This window comes from Anoplopoma fimbria, chromosome 21 (assembly GCF_027596085.1).
Source record: "Anoplopoma fimbria isolate UVic2021 breed Golden Eagle Sablefish chromosome 21, Afim_UVic_2022, whole genome shotgun sequence".
Taxonomy (NCBI): domain Eukaryota; kingdom Metazoa; phylum Chordata; class Actinopteri; order Perciformes; family Anoplopomatidae; genus Anoplopoma; species Anoplopoma fimbria.
In genome coordinates this window covers 4182462-4197787 of record NC_072469.1, presented here as the reverse complement: position 1 = coordinate 4197787, position 15326 = coordinate 4182462, and the positions used below count along the sequence as shown (strand labels likewise).

The window sequence follows — 15326 nt, the reverse complement described above, 5'->3', positions numbered from 1 at the left end:
TAGCAGATACTCTGCATGCTTTAGCTCTAGTAGCGTGTTCATTGAGAATCAGAATTAATGACCTATACCATTTCTAATACTCAAGCCCAAAGGCATTATCATTTCATCCTTGGAGGGAGCGCATGTAGCTTATACGCTCGCACAAAGTCTTTTAGTTTGAGCTATTAAAGCGCCAATGGTAGATGGGCCAAGTCTTCATTTCCAGTTTAGCGTCTCATAAATGGAGCACAAATGGAGCAGTTACTCGCACTACACAACCTTTCTCATGGCTTGTCCCTAGTCAAAATGTCTTCTTTCCTTTCTCTTTAAAATTGACTTTAGTTTCCATTCTTTTTTTATTTGTACAATTTTATTTCTGGCTCTGAATTTCATACCAAAGCAATTCAAAGTTATTGAGCATATTTTAGGAAAAGGTAAAGGTGACAGGTAACACAGCATCTTAACTTGGCGGAAATGTCTTTTTATTTGTTCTTCAAGGAAGATAGTGCTGATGCAAACCTCAATTTAGCAGGTTGGCTGTCAATGCTTTGGTTAGTGAATGATCTTTTGCCATATTTAAAATTAGACGGCAGTCTTTTGACAGAAGGAATTTATTCTGGTTCATAAACTGTAAGCATGCCAGATATAATCAGAGGTATTCTTTAATTTGTACTAAGAAAAGTCCTAAGTAAAGTCTACATCCGATTCATGAATTGTTCTTAAACCACAGAACTGTTGGTAAATTGAAAGCATATGCCACTTGATCCTAATTTGCATAAGTACACTCCTTTCCAATTGCCATGGCATGACATGAGACTGCAGGCTAGTGTGCTGATCCCAGAAATGAAAAAGAAAAATTGAGAGAATTAAGTCAGGAATGACCAAACAAAAGGCTACAGAATATGAAGCATATGTTAATAAAACTTATGAAAGCACAGTAGCTCTGAAGCGGAGGTACTTCTGCAGAAAGTAATTCTAGTAGTGGATATAAAATGGCACTAAAAAGATGCATGGGATGCTTTTTATTGTTCAGTGAATAGTTAGTGTTGTGTTTGTTGTCAAAACACCATAATGCTTTGTAGAATAATGAAAAAAAATATATATTTAAATATTACAGAAGATTTTTTTTTATTGTTTTTGCACAAACATGTCGGCACTCAAATATGTGCTTTTGAGTCTGTGTAGAAAAAAAAACCTAAAAAAAAACAAGGGCTTTGCAGTCTTTGGGCTTGGCCTCCGGTTCTACATTCAGAACTCTCCTACCTTAAATTGGTGGAGGTTGATGGAGCTCGCATGAAGCACACTGTTCAGGGCTGAAAAAAAAGCCCTTTCATTGTGAAGTATCTCCATAATTTCTGCGGTAAAAATGATTATGATTCGATCTTTTTACTTTTTATTATAGAGTTCTCATAAAAATGACAGTTGAAATTGCACAGGCACCTCTCCAGTCTTTTCTTTTGTGTTACTTTCCATATTACGGAGAGCAACTATGCCCTTGTTAGTGAAAATGTGGGCGGCTGCTTTTTGAATGAGCTGAAGCTGCTGAATGGCTTTTATGTTGCGTTTACAGTCTGCATGACAAGTGTTTTCTCACAGGGTAAAGAAAATCATCCCATTTCTGGAAATATTCCTGGTGTGATGGAAAGCTTCTTAGCTTATGCTGCTGATCTAAGAAATTGAAATTTGAATAGCGTTATTGTTAAAACGGGATCAGGACTCTAATTATAAACATCTGCTGCTATTGAAACTATCAACCAACACTTCCAGCCTTTTTCTATTATCCAAAACAAAAAGCTAGAAATGGCTCTGGGTGTCCAAAACTCTTGAAAAGTGTCTGACTGTCTTCCCGAGACATTGACTTATTCGCACAGCGTTGCGCCTCACAATCGACATTGATGATTCCTGTTCATGCTCTGCAGGTTTAAACATGACAGCTGCTGAGGACAAGAAAACTCCAGGATTTCTGCTTTTTATTCGAGTTTAGACCTGGATCCATTGACAGTGCCCCATACTTTTTTTTTTCTCTGTCATGTTTTGGTCACGCCTCAAGCTTTCCTGTCAGTGAACCTCCCTGCAGCCTCCCAACATGTTAGTTATTTACTCTTCCAGCGAGCTCTGATGTCTGTCTCCTCACTGCTCATTTTATAGCTCATCTCTCCTCTGCCATAGTCACAAGTAATCACAGCGTCATTACTTCAACACATAAGGTCTGACTAATTAGTCCAATCATTGTTATAATTACAGATCACAGGGGCCTGATTGGGAAGGTTAGGCAAGGTTTTCAGCCTGTTTCTGCACCCTTAACCGGGCTGTATAAGTTATTATTCCTTCCAAGTCTGGGAATAGGAAATACGTTAAATGATTTCTTGGTGAGGTTTCTGTCTCGTGAATCGTTTGGGGTCTATATATTAGGGTGCCTTGACCTCAGCAACGTATGGATCCTCACAAGAATGCTGCTCATTCGGCTCTCTAAGAGGATTTCTTCTGAGGATTTGTATTTTTCTTTTCGCCGGGGATCTTTTCCAATGTCAATATGTTCCCACAGAGCTGCTGATCTATATGGAAACGCTGTTCGACGTTCACTCTTTAGTCATCCTAGAAGAGTGCAATAGATCTGTCAGCATGCCGGATGTTTTTCTGTTGCAGAATGTAGAGAGGAAATAAGAGAAGCAATTTGCAGACTTTGCAGCGTCTCCACAACCGGTGCGTTTATGTGTTTTCTCATTAACAGAGCTGAGCATTTACCGTCATCGGTCAGACTGGTAAACTTTTTTATTTTTCTTAATTCTACTAGACGACGGTAAATCTGAGAGCCCAGACTGTCTGCCGACTGTTTGAGTAGAAAGGTCACTCGTTTTCTTTGAAGATTTCCTCCCACCACAGTTAGAAAGGTTGAACAAATTTAAAGATAAACTCTTCACCTGGAAATGTTGTTCAGAAACACGCTGTGAGATTTGATGCTCCAGCGAGCAGCTGTGTTGATTCTTGTACAACACATAATGGAACAAAATAGCAAATTGATTTCACTACACAGCATGCGTCCATCCAGCTGTAGTTTATGTTGCCTGCACATGCACGCACACACACACACACACAGATACGATTGTTAAATTTAAGATGCTAAGATGGAATCGTGCCCAGCTTGCAATTGCGTTATCTCCTCTGCATAGAAACACACAATAAACAGTCATTGCTCAACATTGCGTGGGGATTTTTCTTCAGCACTGTTATTGTGCATTACACACATTGAGCAGCATGTCATGCTCGCTTTACATCCTGTTATTGCACCTAAGTAGCTGCTCTCTGTAGAGCCCTTTTTTTCCTCCAATTTCATCACCATTTTCTATAGTGCAAATCCCACTGAGTCATAACACTGCATCGGCCACAACAATCCGCTGTGGGCTCCATGCCACTCTCATAAAATCTCCAGTAGGATTTTCAGTTCTGCAGAAAGAAAATAAATATATAAAACAACAATTGTTCCAGAGAGATGACTCAGCACAGAGTGAAAAATAAATCACATTGTAGACTGTAAGCTCATCACCCACAACATTGTGTTTTTTTATCAGCGCTCAATAGAAACAACTGAACTATGGATGAAACCGTCCCATCTTTTCAGTTCTGATACAATACCAATAACTAGCTTTGGGTATCACCCGATATCAAATACTAATCTGATACCAGTGTATAATTAATAAGCAGTATACCTCATTGTGTGGACAAGACTGGAATCATTATTTTATGTGTTAGGAAACACAATGCGTAATTTAAACTATTTTATCTAACTGTATTAAACAAAATATAAAGTACTTCTTATTGTTGCTGGGAAGTCTTATTCCTGTCTTCTCTTTTTAATTGGTTGAACTCCTCGAATTGTTCATCATGATGGATCTGGAGGTGCATGATTAAGTTGGTTGTTCTGTATCTTGTAATGCTACTGCCACTCCTTTGAAACATTGGCTTTTCAGATATTGCATGTAACAGTAGAACTTGTTGGCTTAGTTAAGGTTTAAAGAAAGACAACAGAGCCCCTATCTTGTTGTTCATCAATATAGACACAAGTCACCCTGTTCCACACAACGTGATTGGTTGGTGCCTTTATTTGAGGTGTGAAATCTCCGAAAATGTTACCTTATTCTGGTAAAAACAAGTATTTTGCAGCGTAAAAACCACAAGAAAAATGCTGTGTAAAGGCATTAAGACCACAGCAACTATGGGAAGCACACAAAAGGGAATAACAAAGAAAGAAAAGGAATTTTACTTAAGGTTAAAGGAGTCCGAATCAGCTTTATTGGCCATGTATTCATAAGCATACAAGGAATTTGACTTGAGTTTAGCAAATGTAACAAAATATGAATTCTTGCAAATGAGACTGACAGAGAAACATACTGCCAGGTTAACTAAGGTAATACTACATCATATCCAAATTCCAACATAACACAAGGTGGTGCCAGGGCCAAGGGAGCACGCAAAGTCCCAGGATGTGGTGGCTCTTATAGACTGTAAACACTGACCAACTGCCTCCAATTCCTTGATGGCCTCCAGCTTCAACCTACCAGGAACCAGCAACACTGAAAGACAACACACAACACAGCAACAACCCCAACACACGCACACACACACACATACAAGCCCCGGCAGCGACCCCTGGGGCTGTCACAGGCTATAACTAACTGATGTAATGAATATGTGTAATGGCCAGTCTGGTAAATAGGCCCAGATTGCTCTTATCTGCCAGCTAATGATGTCTTGGGCTCCCTTCAATTAAGGTGAAAACGAGGTCACTAAAAGGTTTGCTTCATAGCAGAGCCATTCAGCTTCATTAAAGCCTTAGCGTGTGTTTATTAACGCTCCAGCCACAGGTCCCCTAAGAACACGCTCTGCTCCACGCTTTTTATCCTCTATGAACTAATTAAGAACGTTTTAATCCTCCGCTAATAGTATAGGCTCGGAAATGCTTCTGCAGAGACCTCCTTGGTTGTGGTTTTGGTGCTTTACTGTTTTCTTTTTTCATTTTCTGTGTGCGAGCCAGACCAAGCAAAAACTTCCAGTGAAGCTTGTCTTAAAAGTCAAACACTGAGTAGTCTTTCTTCTCTGGGCGCTTTGTTTGCGAAGGCGCTCTGAACTGGATTTTTTGGAGGACAACCAGAGTCTTCCGTAGCTGCTGACTGGACCGTCTGGAATTGTTCCCGTAATGTATAGTGGAAACTTTTTTGCTCATTTAAATTTCTCGCTGAACCGAGCCCCCTGCTTCACATCCCCGTGTGTCAGAAACATTTTGCCCAGTTTATAACATTTCAGCTGGAACAAGGAGCCTAAAGCTGCTTTTCCCCATTATTTGTTTTTATTTAATGTCCTGCGTTTATACTTTTGTCATGTGCCATCTTCATTCTTTCGAAATCAAATGTTCACTTGTGACAATGTTAAAATGCAATAAGTCTATTTGAAATAATCTTAAGAAAATCCCCTCAAGGTTTTCTTACAGCTCTGAATCGTTTTCCTAACCCTTCTATCTGCTGCTGCTGCTGCCGAGCTTTTGTCAAGCATTCAATTCACCGACGTGTCCTGGGCTCCATTTTTATCTGTCACATTCATTTTGGGGGTGATGGCCGCTGATGCTGGGCTCATTAAGAATTATCCTCCTCCTCCTCCTCCTCCTCCTCCTCCTCCTCCTCCTCCTCCTCCTCCTCCTCCTCCTGCTGCTGGAGGTGCTAACATGTCTCCTTGAGAACTGAGATCCTGCGACTGACGCACGTTCGTCCTTGACTGGCACCCCCATCGCTCCTTTTCACGAGTTTGCCATTTATACTACCTCTGATTAATTATTTTTCTATAGTCTCTTTTCTCTCTTGTTCTCCTTTCTCACGTCCCACTTATTTTTCTCGTCTCGGTTCTTATATTCAGTCCTCGTCCTTCTGTAAGTCGTGCCCTGATTCGCTCCCACAGTAGTCTTTTTTCACTGTTTTTTCTGACCGTGTCTTCTCCCCTCCTCTCTCTGTGTGTCTCTCTGCAGGAGCTGGTGGGCAGTAACCCTCCGCAGAGGAACTGGAAGGGAATAGCGATCGCCCTCCTTGTCATTCTGGTCATCTGCTCGCTGATCGTCACCTCCGTCATCCTGTTGACACCAGGTACACGCCGCAGGCCGACATGGGAGGGGGGTCCACTCCACCACTACACCACTACACCACTACACCACTACACCACTACACCTCACGTCGCTCTGTTCACACGGCTATTATTATGCACAGACATGCCCGTGAGGTTTCACAATCAATCTCACCCCGAAGCAATGCAAACAGTAACTTGTGAGTCTCAGTATATCTGTCCTTGTTTGTGGCTCCGTGACCATCGCGCAATGTTTGCAGTGTCACCAACTGTAATGTCCTAGTTATCTGTCACATTACAGTTAGTCACATTTGGTGAAGGTCAGTGAACCTCATTGAAATCAGCTGGCGCAACATTGCTTTCTTCATAAACGCCGTCCTCCATCTGTCTCACTTACTCAGTCCTTCTTTTCACGGCATGCACTTTTTTTTTTTCTCTCCCCGGACTTGCTACAGTCTCCTTAGTTATTTTAAAGGCATCTTAGTTTCATTTCAGAGTGACCTTCAGGTTTTTTTTTTTGTTGTTTGCACATTTACATGAAAGTTTAATCAATAGGCCATCTGTTTATATTCAGTCTCATAAAGCTCCTTGATATGGTTTTATGTGCTGCCAGAGCCAAATCAGTCAATACAACTGCCAGTGTGTGTGCTCTATAATTCAGTTAAAGAGACAGAGATCACTATTCCCTTTTTTATGAATGTCTGTGCGAGACATGTTGCGGTTGTAGTCGGGGGGCCGTAGTGGCAAAGCAGTGTTATGCTATTTTAAAAACAAATTCAATGTCCTACATAATCCTTAGAGATCCAGAAAGGTGTCGGAGTGAAACGTATCGCAGGAGTAGACCTCAGCTCCAGGTGTCAAAGCAGCGAGGCCTGAAATGCCACGCCACCTCCTCCTGGCTGTGACCTGTTCCTGTCCCGGGGCGATGTTTCTGGACTCGGATGAACCGGAGCTGTTTAATGTGCCAACGCCAAACAAGGCGGGCAGGTGGCGTCTCCAGCTTGTACCTCACCCCTTAATCCGACCCCCCCTCCTTGAGTCGACTCTGCATGCCCAAGCTGAAACACTGTTCCGCTCCAAGTCTCGACACATGTCGGGTTCCTGCAGCAACCATTTGGTCTCCATTAGCCTGCCCATTAAATGAGCTTTGTGCAGGATATTTGGTATTTTAAAGTGGATATTAGAATATGCTCTGGCCTCATCAGATGCAGTTTTAAAAGTCAGTGTGGATTAATTGAGAATCCTGGCCAACGGAGATGAGCTCTGTGGATCGGTCCTCAAGGACAGTGTTTTTTCTGAGCAAAGAGGGTTTATTTGACTCCTTCTTGGGGTTATTGTGTTTGGGATGGAACAGTTAATTGAATCCCTGGATGCTACCGAGGCAAATATATTTTTTGTGTTCTCACAAAAAATATATTTTTGTGTCAAGGAAAAGCTTAACCTTGAATGTGCTAATATTTATATAAAATCTTGGAAGTTCAGCACACACAAAGTAAACAACAAATTCTTATTGAAAACATTGCAGGCTTGCAGTTGTTTTTTAGAGGTATGGAGATTTCTTGATCCTAAAATGCACCTTGATGCCCATATGGATAATTTCTGGTTGTGACTGTTTCCTGCGTTTTGTTATCATTCACTGTCACACTAGTTTTTCTCTCCTCTGGTCTCTCTCTCTCCTCTCCATTGATGTTTCACTGAGGGAAGAGATTTGCACATTCCCACTCCATGTGCACAGAGCAGAGAGACTGCTTTCAAACACTCGGCAGGCTGCTAACTTGTTGATCTCATTTCCAATGTTAGCTGATCGGTTCAACAATGTTGGGCTGAAGAAACATGCATGCAGGCTGATATTCAAACTTGATGTTGCTGTTTTGAGAGATGCAGTAAAAGAATAGAAGAGCTATGAGTGAGAAAAAGTCCACTAGCCTCTAGGCAAATTCATCCACTGTGAAATGCCGCAGGCATTCAGGAAGTGACCTGTCTTAGAGCTGCTATTTGAAAACCTTACTTATTTAAATTTGCAGCAAACTTGCTGTATTGTTTATGTACTGAGGTGGCTCACACAGATACTGGTGTTGAAAATACGCAGATTTGTTCTGTTGTAGTCTGATTTTTGAAGCACTTTCTAAATAAAAAGCTACTTCAGATTTATCTGACCGCTTGTATGATTGATGAAAGAGTAGCTGTGTGCAGTAAGATAGAAAATGTTATACTGTATTTTTTCTGTTACTTAAGGTGTCTTAGTTACTGGCACTTGAGATTTATCTTACCAAGGACACCCCTGTACTTAAACGTGTGTGTACTGTTGACCTGAGGCTCTTTTCAGGTTTGGTCTTTGGTGCTTTAGTCTGCTCCCAACTTTGTGGCAGTTTATGTATTTAATTGCTCCACAAAGAACACAAAGCCCTTACCTCAACCCCATCCAAAACCTTTGGGATGAAGTGGTACGCTGACTGTGAGCCAGATCTTATCGCCATCAGTGAGCTCACTGATGCTTTTGTGGCTGAATCTCTTCCGCCAAGTTCCATAATCTTGTGGAAATCCTTCCAAAAGGAGTGGAGGTTGTTTTAGTAGCAGAGTAATTCTCTTGGTTTTGGAATTGTTCAGTTGTTCAAAAATCATATATGATATTGATTTTTGGGCAGCCGTTAAGTGTATTTGGAATTGCACCCTTTTTTGAGTTGCAGCACCCTATGCACGATGCACATCTCAGTGGTGTCATATTAATAACAGAAGTCTTGAAAGGAATAGGATTGTACTTGGTGTTCTTAAAAACTGAGTAAATGTCCCAAATCTTTTCATGCACTTCAATAGAGGGAGCTTCTTTGAATGTTTTTTCCTGCCGAGAAAAACTGTGTGTGATGAAACCCCAATGATGTGGCTGACCTAAACTATGTCCTCAAATTCAGAAAAAAACCCATTGAAAAGAGAATTATATTTCATACACTAACGATGATGATCTTGAAACATGCAGACGTTATTGCATTATACATGTGTGGTAATGTGGTTTACTCAGGCTTCTGTCTCTGCAGAACTTGCTATCTCTTAAAATGAATTATTTTTGATTGTATGATTGCGAACAAAACATTGAGTACTCATTACACAACGGTACGCTTACTGAATATTTTTAGCAGCTTCTTTAATTTAAAGACTGCTTGGCCACTTATCTGCTGGAATAAGAACAACGTGCACTTCAACTAAGGCAGTGGTGTTTATGATTTAATCCCTAAGAACTCCCAATATCTGCTGTTTTCGATCTTGAAAGAAGAACTAAAAGCATGTAATAATTATTCATCTTGATTTAGAAAAAGTATTTTCGAATAAAAACATTTTTCCCACTGTTTTTAAGGTAATTGGACGTTAAGAATTTTATTAAAGACACGTCATTGGGGAAATTTAGCATTCTCAATTTTGGTGTATTGTACATTTTTCCTATTGGAATGCTAAATTCATCAGTTATTCAGAACAACTTATTTTTGCTGTTATTTGACACATCAAGGTGAAACATTTTGGAAAAACAAGGGCACCTCAAATTGCAAACTGTGGCAGTGCGGCTCATGTGAGGAGTTATGAGGTAGCATGTTGTTTCATCTCAGTTAAGAGGGGTTTGTTGATGGATGCTCCTCTGTCAGACAGGCCAGCCAGTTTCTAACTGCTCCTGACAACCACTTTGTTCTCTCTCTCCCTCACACACACACACACACACACACACACACACACACACACACACACACACACACACACACACATTCACTCATGCACACACGCATATAATTCTGCTCCCCTTTTCCTTCTCTGACAACCTGTGTCTGCTGTAACTGATAGCTCCATATTGCTAAGAGGTTGGTCTGTTCTCTACATCAATACAACTGGGTCAGATGTGCACAACTGGCATGTGGGTATTTCTCAGACTGAGGGATGTCAGGCTGACTGATGGAGTGACAGCGAAAATTAATTTGGTGCAGCTGAATGCAAGCAGTGCCAGAGCTTTTTGCATGGAGCCGATGCTAAGCTATCGTGGCTACTTTAATTGCACTAAACAATGTGTTGTACGTCGATGCTCACTGGTATCAGTTTTCATTCTTAGCCTTGTTTTGATCAGATTTGAGATATGACATAGAATATACTACAGGAGTTATTCATATCATACATGTGTAATGATTCTAACATAATACAGGTTTCTGATCATCTGCATGCTCTGACTCTGTTGCATCCCATTATTTTTGTACGAATTTACAGAGCCGTATATATGACGAAATCAAAAAACGATCAAAGTATTTTTTACAGTTATAATTTATTCATACTGTTCAACTAGAAATTGTGTGAATTTCATTTTCCAACACATAGGTCTGGATACTGTTGCATATTAAATAAAATATGCTAAAGAATACTCTTTCGTTGCTGATTGGTTGCTAAAGCATGTGACCCGATACTAAAACAAAATTTAATTTTAACTATAATTTGATTAACTTTTTAAATTCAAATTGAAATACTTTCAAATAACTTCCATGAACTCCAAACACATTGTGAAAGGTTTAAAGTTCTAAGACAAAATCAAGGAAAACTCCCAGACAGGACAACGCCGTGGTAACAACCCGTCAATCAAAAGGTAGACACGCCCTAAACCATAGCCTGCTTTATTGTCTATGTTACGTCTATGTCACATTAGTGACATATTTTCACCTCATATAGTTGATATGGTGAACATGTTTGCAAACACCCAGCAGACGCGGAGCAACATTAGCATTCATTTGGAGCCGTGTTTCGGTTCACCTTGTGAATATTTCTCCAATATTGATTGCCTTTTCCTTTGTAGCCAACCCTGCTGACTTACTGTATTTGACTGTCCTATAGAGAGACTCGTATTATCTTTCAAATTGCCGCGTTCAATGTTCGATGAAAACTCTATTGTATTGAAAAGAGGCTGTGTGACATTAGCATATAAACTGCTCATGTGAGCTGACCCTGCTGGGGCCGACGGCTGGCTTTTGTCAGACTAATTCAAAGTTTCTGCCGATGATCACAGCACTCTGCGAGGGTGAGATAAAGGCATACTTAACTACAGGAAAGGGATTTGCCTTTAAGGGATTGTGCTAAATATAAAGATATCATTTTTAATGTAAATTCTCATGTGTATAACTCATGAGTTAAATCCGTGAATCTGGCTATCATAACTGATTATAAAATCACTATTTATCTCATCTAAGCCTCGCCACCTGACGCGAGGGTGCAACTTATGTGCAGTAATATGTTCCCTTGCAGTCTATAGTCACAGCCTGGTGACTCTGATTATCACACTCGAAACTCAAGCGAGGCGGCGAGCAGATGCCTTCAAAGGTGTTTTTGTCCCTCATGATGAAATCGAGGAGGAACTGAGAATAAGTCTGTGCCCGTCCATCTGTCAGGCACAAAAAGAAGCGCGCTGTTCACACACAGCTGACGCACAAGTTTGGGAAAATGATGCAAGTCATCGTTGCGTTCTTGCAATTTAAAATGACTTTGATTTGTAAAAAGAAAAAAGGGGGGGACTCTCAATTTTGCTAAAAGTTTTCTTCCCTTACCCTTGAGTTAAAGATATTTTCTCAGAGGTGAAGTGGTTTCAATCCTAACACCAGCCAGTCTATTCTATTTGAGCAAAACCAAGACAGTTAATCGAGTGGATTAATCAATTAGTCCGGTGTTTCCTGACCTTTGCATCTGGACACCCACATTAGCATTATTGCAAGATGAATCTAAGGGACCCATATGAATAGTTAACAATCAAGATAATTACCAGTGTACTGCAGGAAATAAACAAAAGACTCCATAAAAGTGTTTAATTCTATAGAAAACTTATACGATGGGAGAAAGGTTTGAATTATACTGCAAAGTTTTACCTTTTGCATTATAATTTTACTCAGATTTATTCCATTTTAACTTTAGTTTCTGTTTCAACAATGTTTGAGACTTTTTGTGTTACTTTTAATGTCTTGTCATAAAGCTTTATTATGTATTATGTAAACCACTTTCAATTTTATTGCTAAATTCCTAGAAATGCACCCTGTAATGAGGGGCCACAAGTACACTTTGCTAAATTTGTTTCAACATTAACAACTATCTCTTGGCTTAATTAGTTAAATGGTTCTATACACGGGATTCTGAACATTAATATAGCAGCAAACAATAAGGTATAAACAGTTCTCTGTCAGCACAGTTACCGTTGTTTACACTGTTGGCACCGTTAGCTTCTAGCCGCCAGCTCCCCCGTCACCACGTGGAGCCATAGGAATGCTATGACATCGGTAAAGAGAACCTTTAAAGAATGTTCTACTCTCAGCTTGTTCAAATGTGTGTCAGTTAAATACCTGAAGATGAAAAGCATATAAAGCTTCAAGACTGTGTGGATCAGAGGATCATTATTCTCCATGATCCGTTATTGATATTGAAGGATCCTCTTGAGACATTTGGAGTCACTGAAGTGAGAATTTTGCTCCTTGGTCCTTTTTTTTCTCTGATGTAAGATCTCAGATTTGTATGATTACTTCCATTTTTTGAGATCTCACATTAATCCAAAGCCTGAAGTTATTATTTTTTTCAAAAGTGTGTCATGTGATGATGTTTACATGACAAGAGGAAGATGTTTAGTGTCATTTTTAGTGTCATTTTCTCTGTCTGAACCTCCCGCTGATCCATCCGTCTGCTCTTTAAAGATGATTTCTCTGACAGCTGCGACACACAGATCAAAGCATGTGTCAGATTAAAATTAAGGGACGTGGTCACAGTTAAGCTTTCCTAAAGGGAACATCTGCAGCTCATCTTTTCGGTTCAGTGGTTCAGCAGTTAGAAAACCTCTCCCTTAATTACTCAGTTTTTTTTCTCCCTCCCTCCCTGTCCAGTGTGTCCGTGAGCAAACTGTGTAATCTTTTATTAAGCACCAGTTTGATCAATAATTGTGTCTTCATCTGTCTCAGGTCAGAGTGGTTTTCAGAGGTGAGTATTATATGCCATGGTGGCTTAAGGTCCTTCCTTTGACCCTGCTACATAAAACGGTCTGCAAAGCTTGTGGAATTGTTTCACATAATCTGCACAGGCTGCTCTTATACACTTTTTGTAGCTATACCTAAGAAAAATAATGCACTTTGCATTAAACCTATATAATCAACTCAAATAATCCAAGTAATCATGAGTCAGGACAGGTGACATTGGATCCAGACTTTCACCTAGGAGGCCACTGTTCATGTCCTTTGTTAAACCAGAAGTTAACTTATTTGTCATGTAACTTCTGTAATTAAGTCATGCCACTACTGTTATTCCAACCCAAATTTGTCTTATTTGTTACATAACTTTTTGTAAGATATCATACAAACCATTGCATGAAGATACAGTGCATCACTACCAATAGTTTTTAGCCACACGAGCGACGTGGCTCTAGGGATGGTGAGGATGGTCTGTTAGTCCACTACTTTGGTTTATGACTAAATACCTGTAAAATAATGACACCCCAATCAGCCTAATATGTATTTTATGAGCATTGTACAGTCGTAAGACAAACAGCTTTGCAGGTGAATTAATGTATCTTTTCCACCATGTTTATAGCCTTTTTTTCTTTGTACCTCATGTCAGTATGGTATTCAAATCAAATTGCTTTGAGATACTCTACGTGATCCATCACACATCCAAGTATTTGTTTTCCATCTATTTATAAAAAAAACGTTGCTATGATTGCATTATAAGTGATACGGTAAGCACAAGTCACTTTGATACTTTGAAGTAGAAATGGATGTGCTTCTGAGAAGCTTCAGCATCTGAGAGCATAGATTAAACAATTGCTCATTGTTTGTCTTAAATTAAGCTGTAAATGAAGGGTTCCCAACGGATATCAGCATTTGAACACATCATTTAAAAGGTGAAACACATTACTAGGCAGCCATATCACAAGCTTCATGTCCCCACAACTTGATCATACATAAATTAGATACAATGCCTTACTTACATCAAGTGAAATCACTGGCTGCGTGTTAAAAGCAAAAGCTTTTACCATTCTGAGAACCTAGAGTGCAGTATGTTTTTTTTTAAGTGTCTGTAATTATATTTCATTGTCAGCTAAAACACTCATAATGCCGGTATTGTCTTTTTTTTTCTCAGTTCTAGATGTTTCACTACCACTGAAAAATCTAAAAAAAATCCCACTTTATGGACGGTTATGGACTCACCTAAAAGCATTTTCATTATTTCGGGTTTCAATAGACAAAGTGTAAAGTGTCACATAATTGTCTGTCTGCTGATGCTCAGGCTTTTCAACCGTTGAAAGAGGAAAGTTACTGAAGAACCATTTATTCCTGGTCATTTGTCAACCTCTTTCTGGTCCACTTTTGAATGTTGCATAAATAATCTCAAATCATCACTCAAATATTGAGTTAGTACCTCGTCCAATTACATCATAATTCATTTCATTACTATGATGTAATTCTTAACGGTCTCCTTTTATTCGATACATTACTACAATAACTTTGTACTTTTTTCTTTCCCATTTTTTTCTTATATATTTTCTGTTCTTTTCACATTTTTTTTAAACAATTGGCTTTTTTTGTGTAAAGGTGGTTGTAGTTATAGGTTGCAGTAGCAGTTATGATACCAGAGGATATGGCTGGGTATCAGTACATGATACCTTTAAGGTATCAACTGAAATAACCCAGTTAGAAGAAGTATCAAAACTTCTCCAGTCAAACTATGTGACTATTTGATACCTTTTTTTAGAAGCCATGGGACCGTGTGGCTTTCTGCTGGTGTGATCTCATTTCAAGATAGTCTCTAGTTTCTACCTCATTAGATATTCAATATCATAAAATGAAAAACATTTCAAATGTTGCAGCCAAAATAAATGTTCCCTCTCATATAAAATGACAGCTGCAGCATGGACGCCGTCAGGCTTAGCAGAGGTGTTTAACATCACACATGAAGATAGTCCTCAAGCTAAAATATCCCAGCTTTGATCCTCTTACCAACCAACGAGTCCATCACCTGCCATGTCTTGTCATTGTGTACCTGTGCAGGAGACAGATTTTTTTTTGTAACTAAATGTTAAACTCAAAGTTAGCAAAATGAAACTTCAGGCAGAGAATGCTCTTGTTGGATACAAAGAAGCTCCTGGTATATGTTTTTTGTTGTTTTTTTATCCTCCCACCATGTATATGGAGGTGAAATGAGTCATATTATGTAGCGGGAGATGAAATGATGAGCATTGATGGATGAAATTAAGCTGG

At 39.5% G+C, this 15326-nt stretch overlaps 1 protein-coding gene across 1 annotated transcript in view; it reads left to right on the top strand.

Moving 5' to 3' along the window:
- LOC129110680 (dipeptidyl aminopeptidase-like protein 6) overlaps positions 1–15326 on the top strand; it is a 134889-nt gene that overhangs the window by 77052 nt on the left and 42511 nt on the right. The window contains exon 2 of the mRNA XM_054622842.1: positions 5993–6107. Within this exon, the coding sequence (XP_054478817.1) occupies positions 5993–6107 (115 nt within the window). The remainder of the gene's footprint in view (positions 1–5992; positions 6108–15326) is intronic.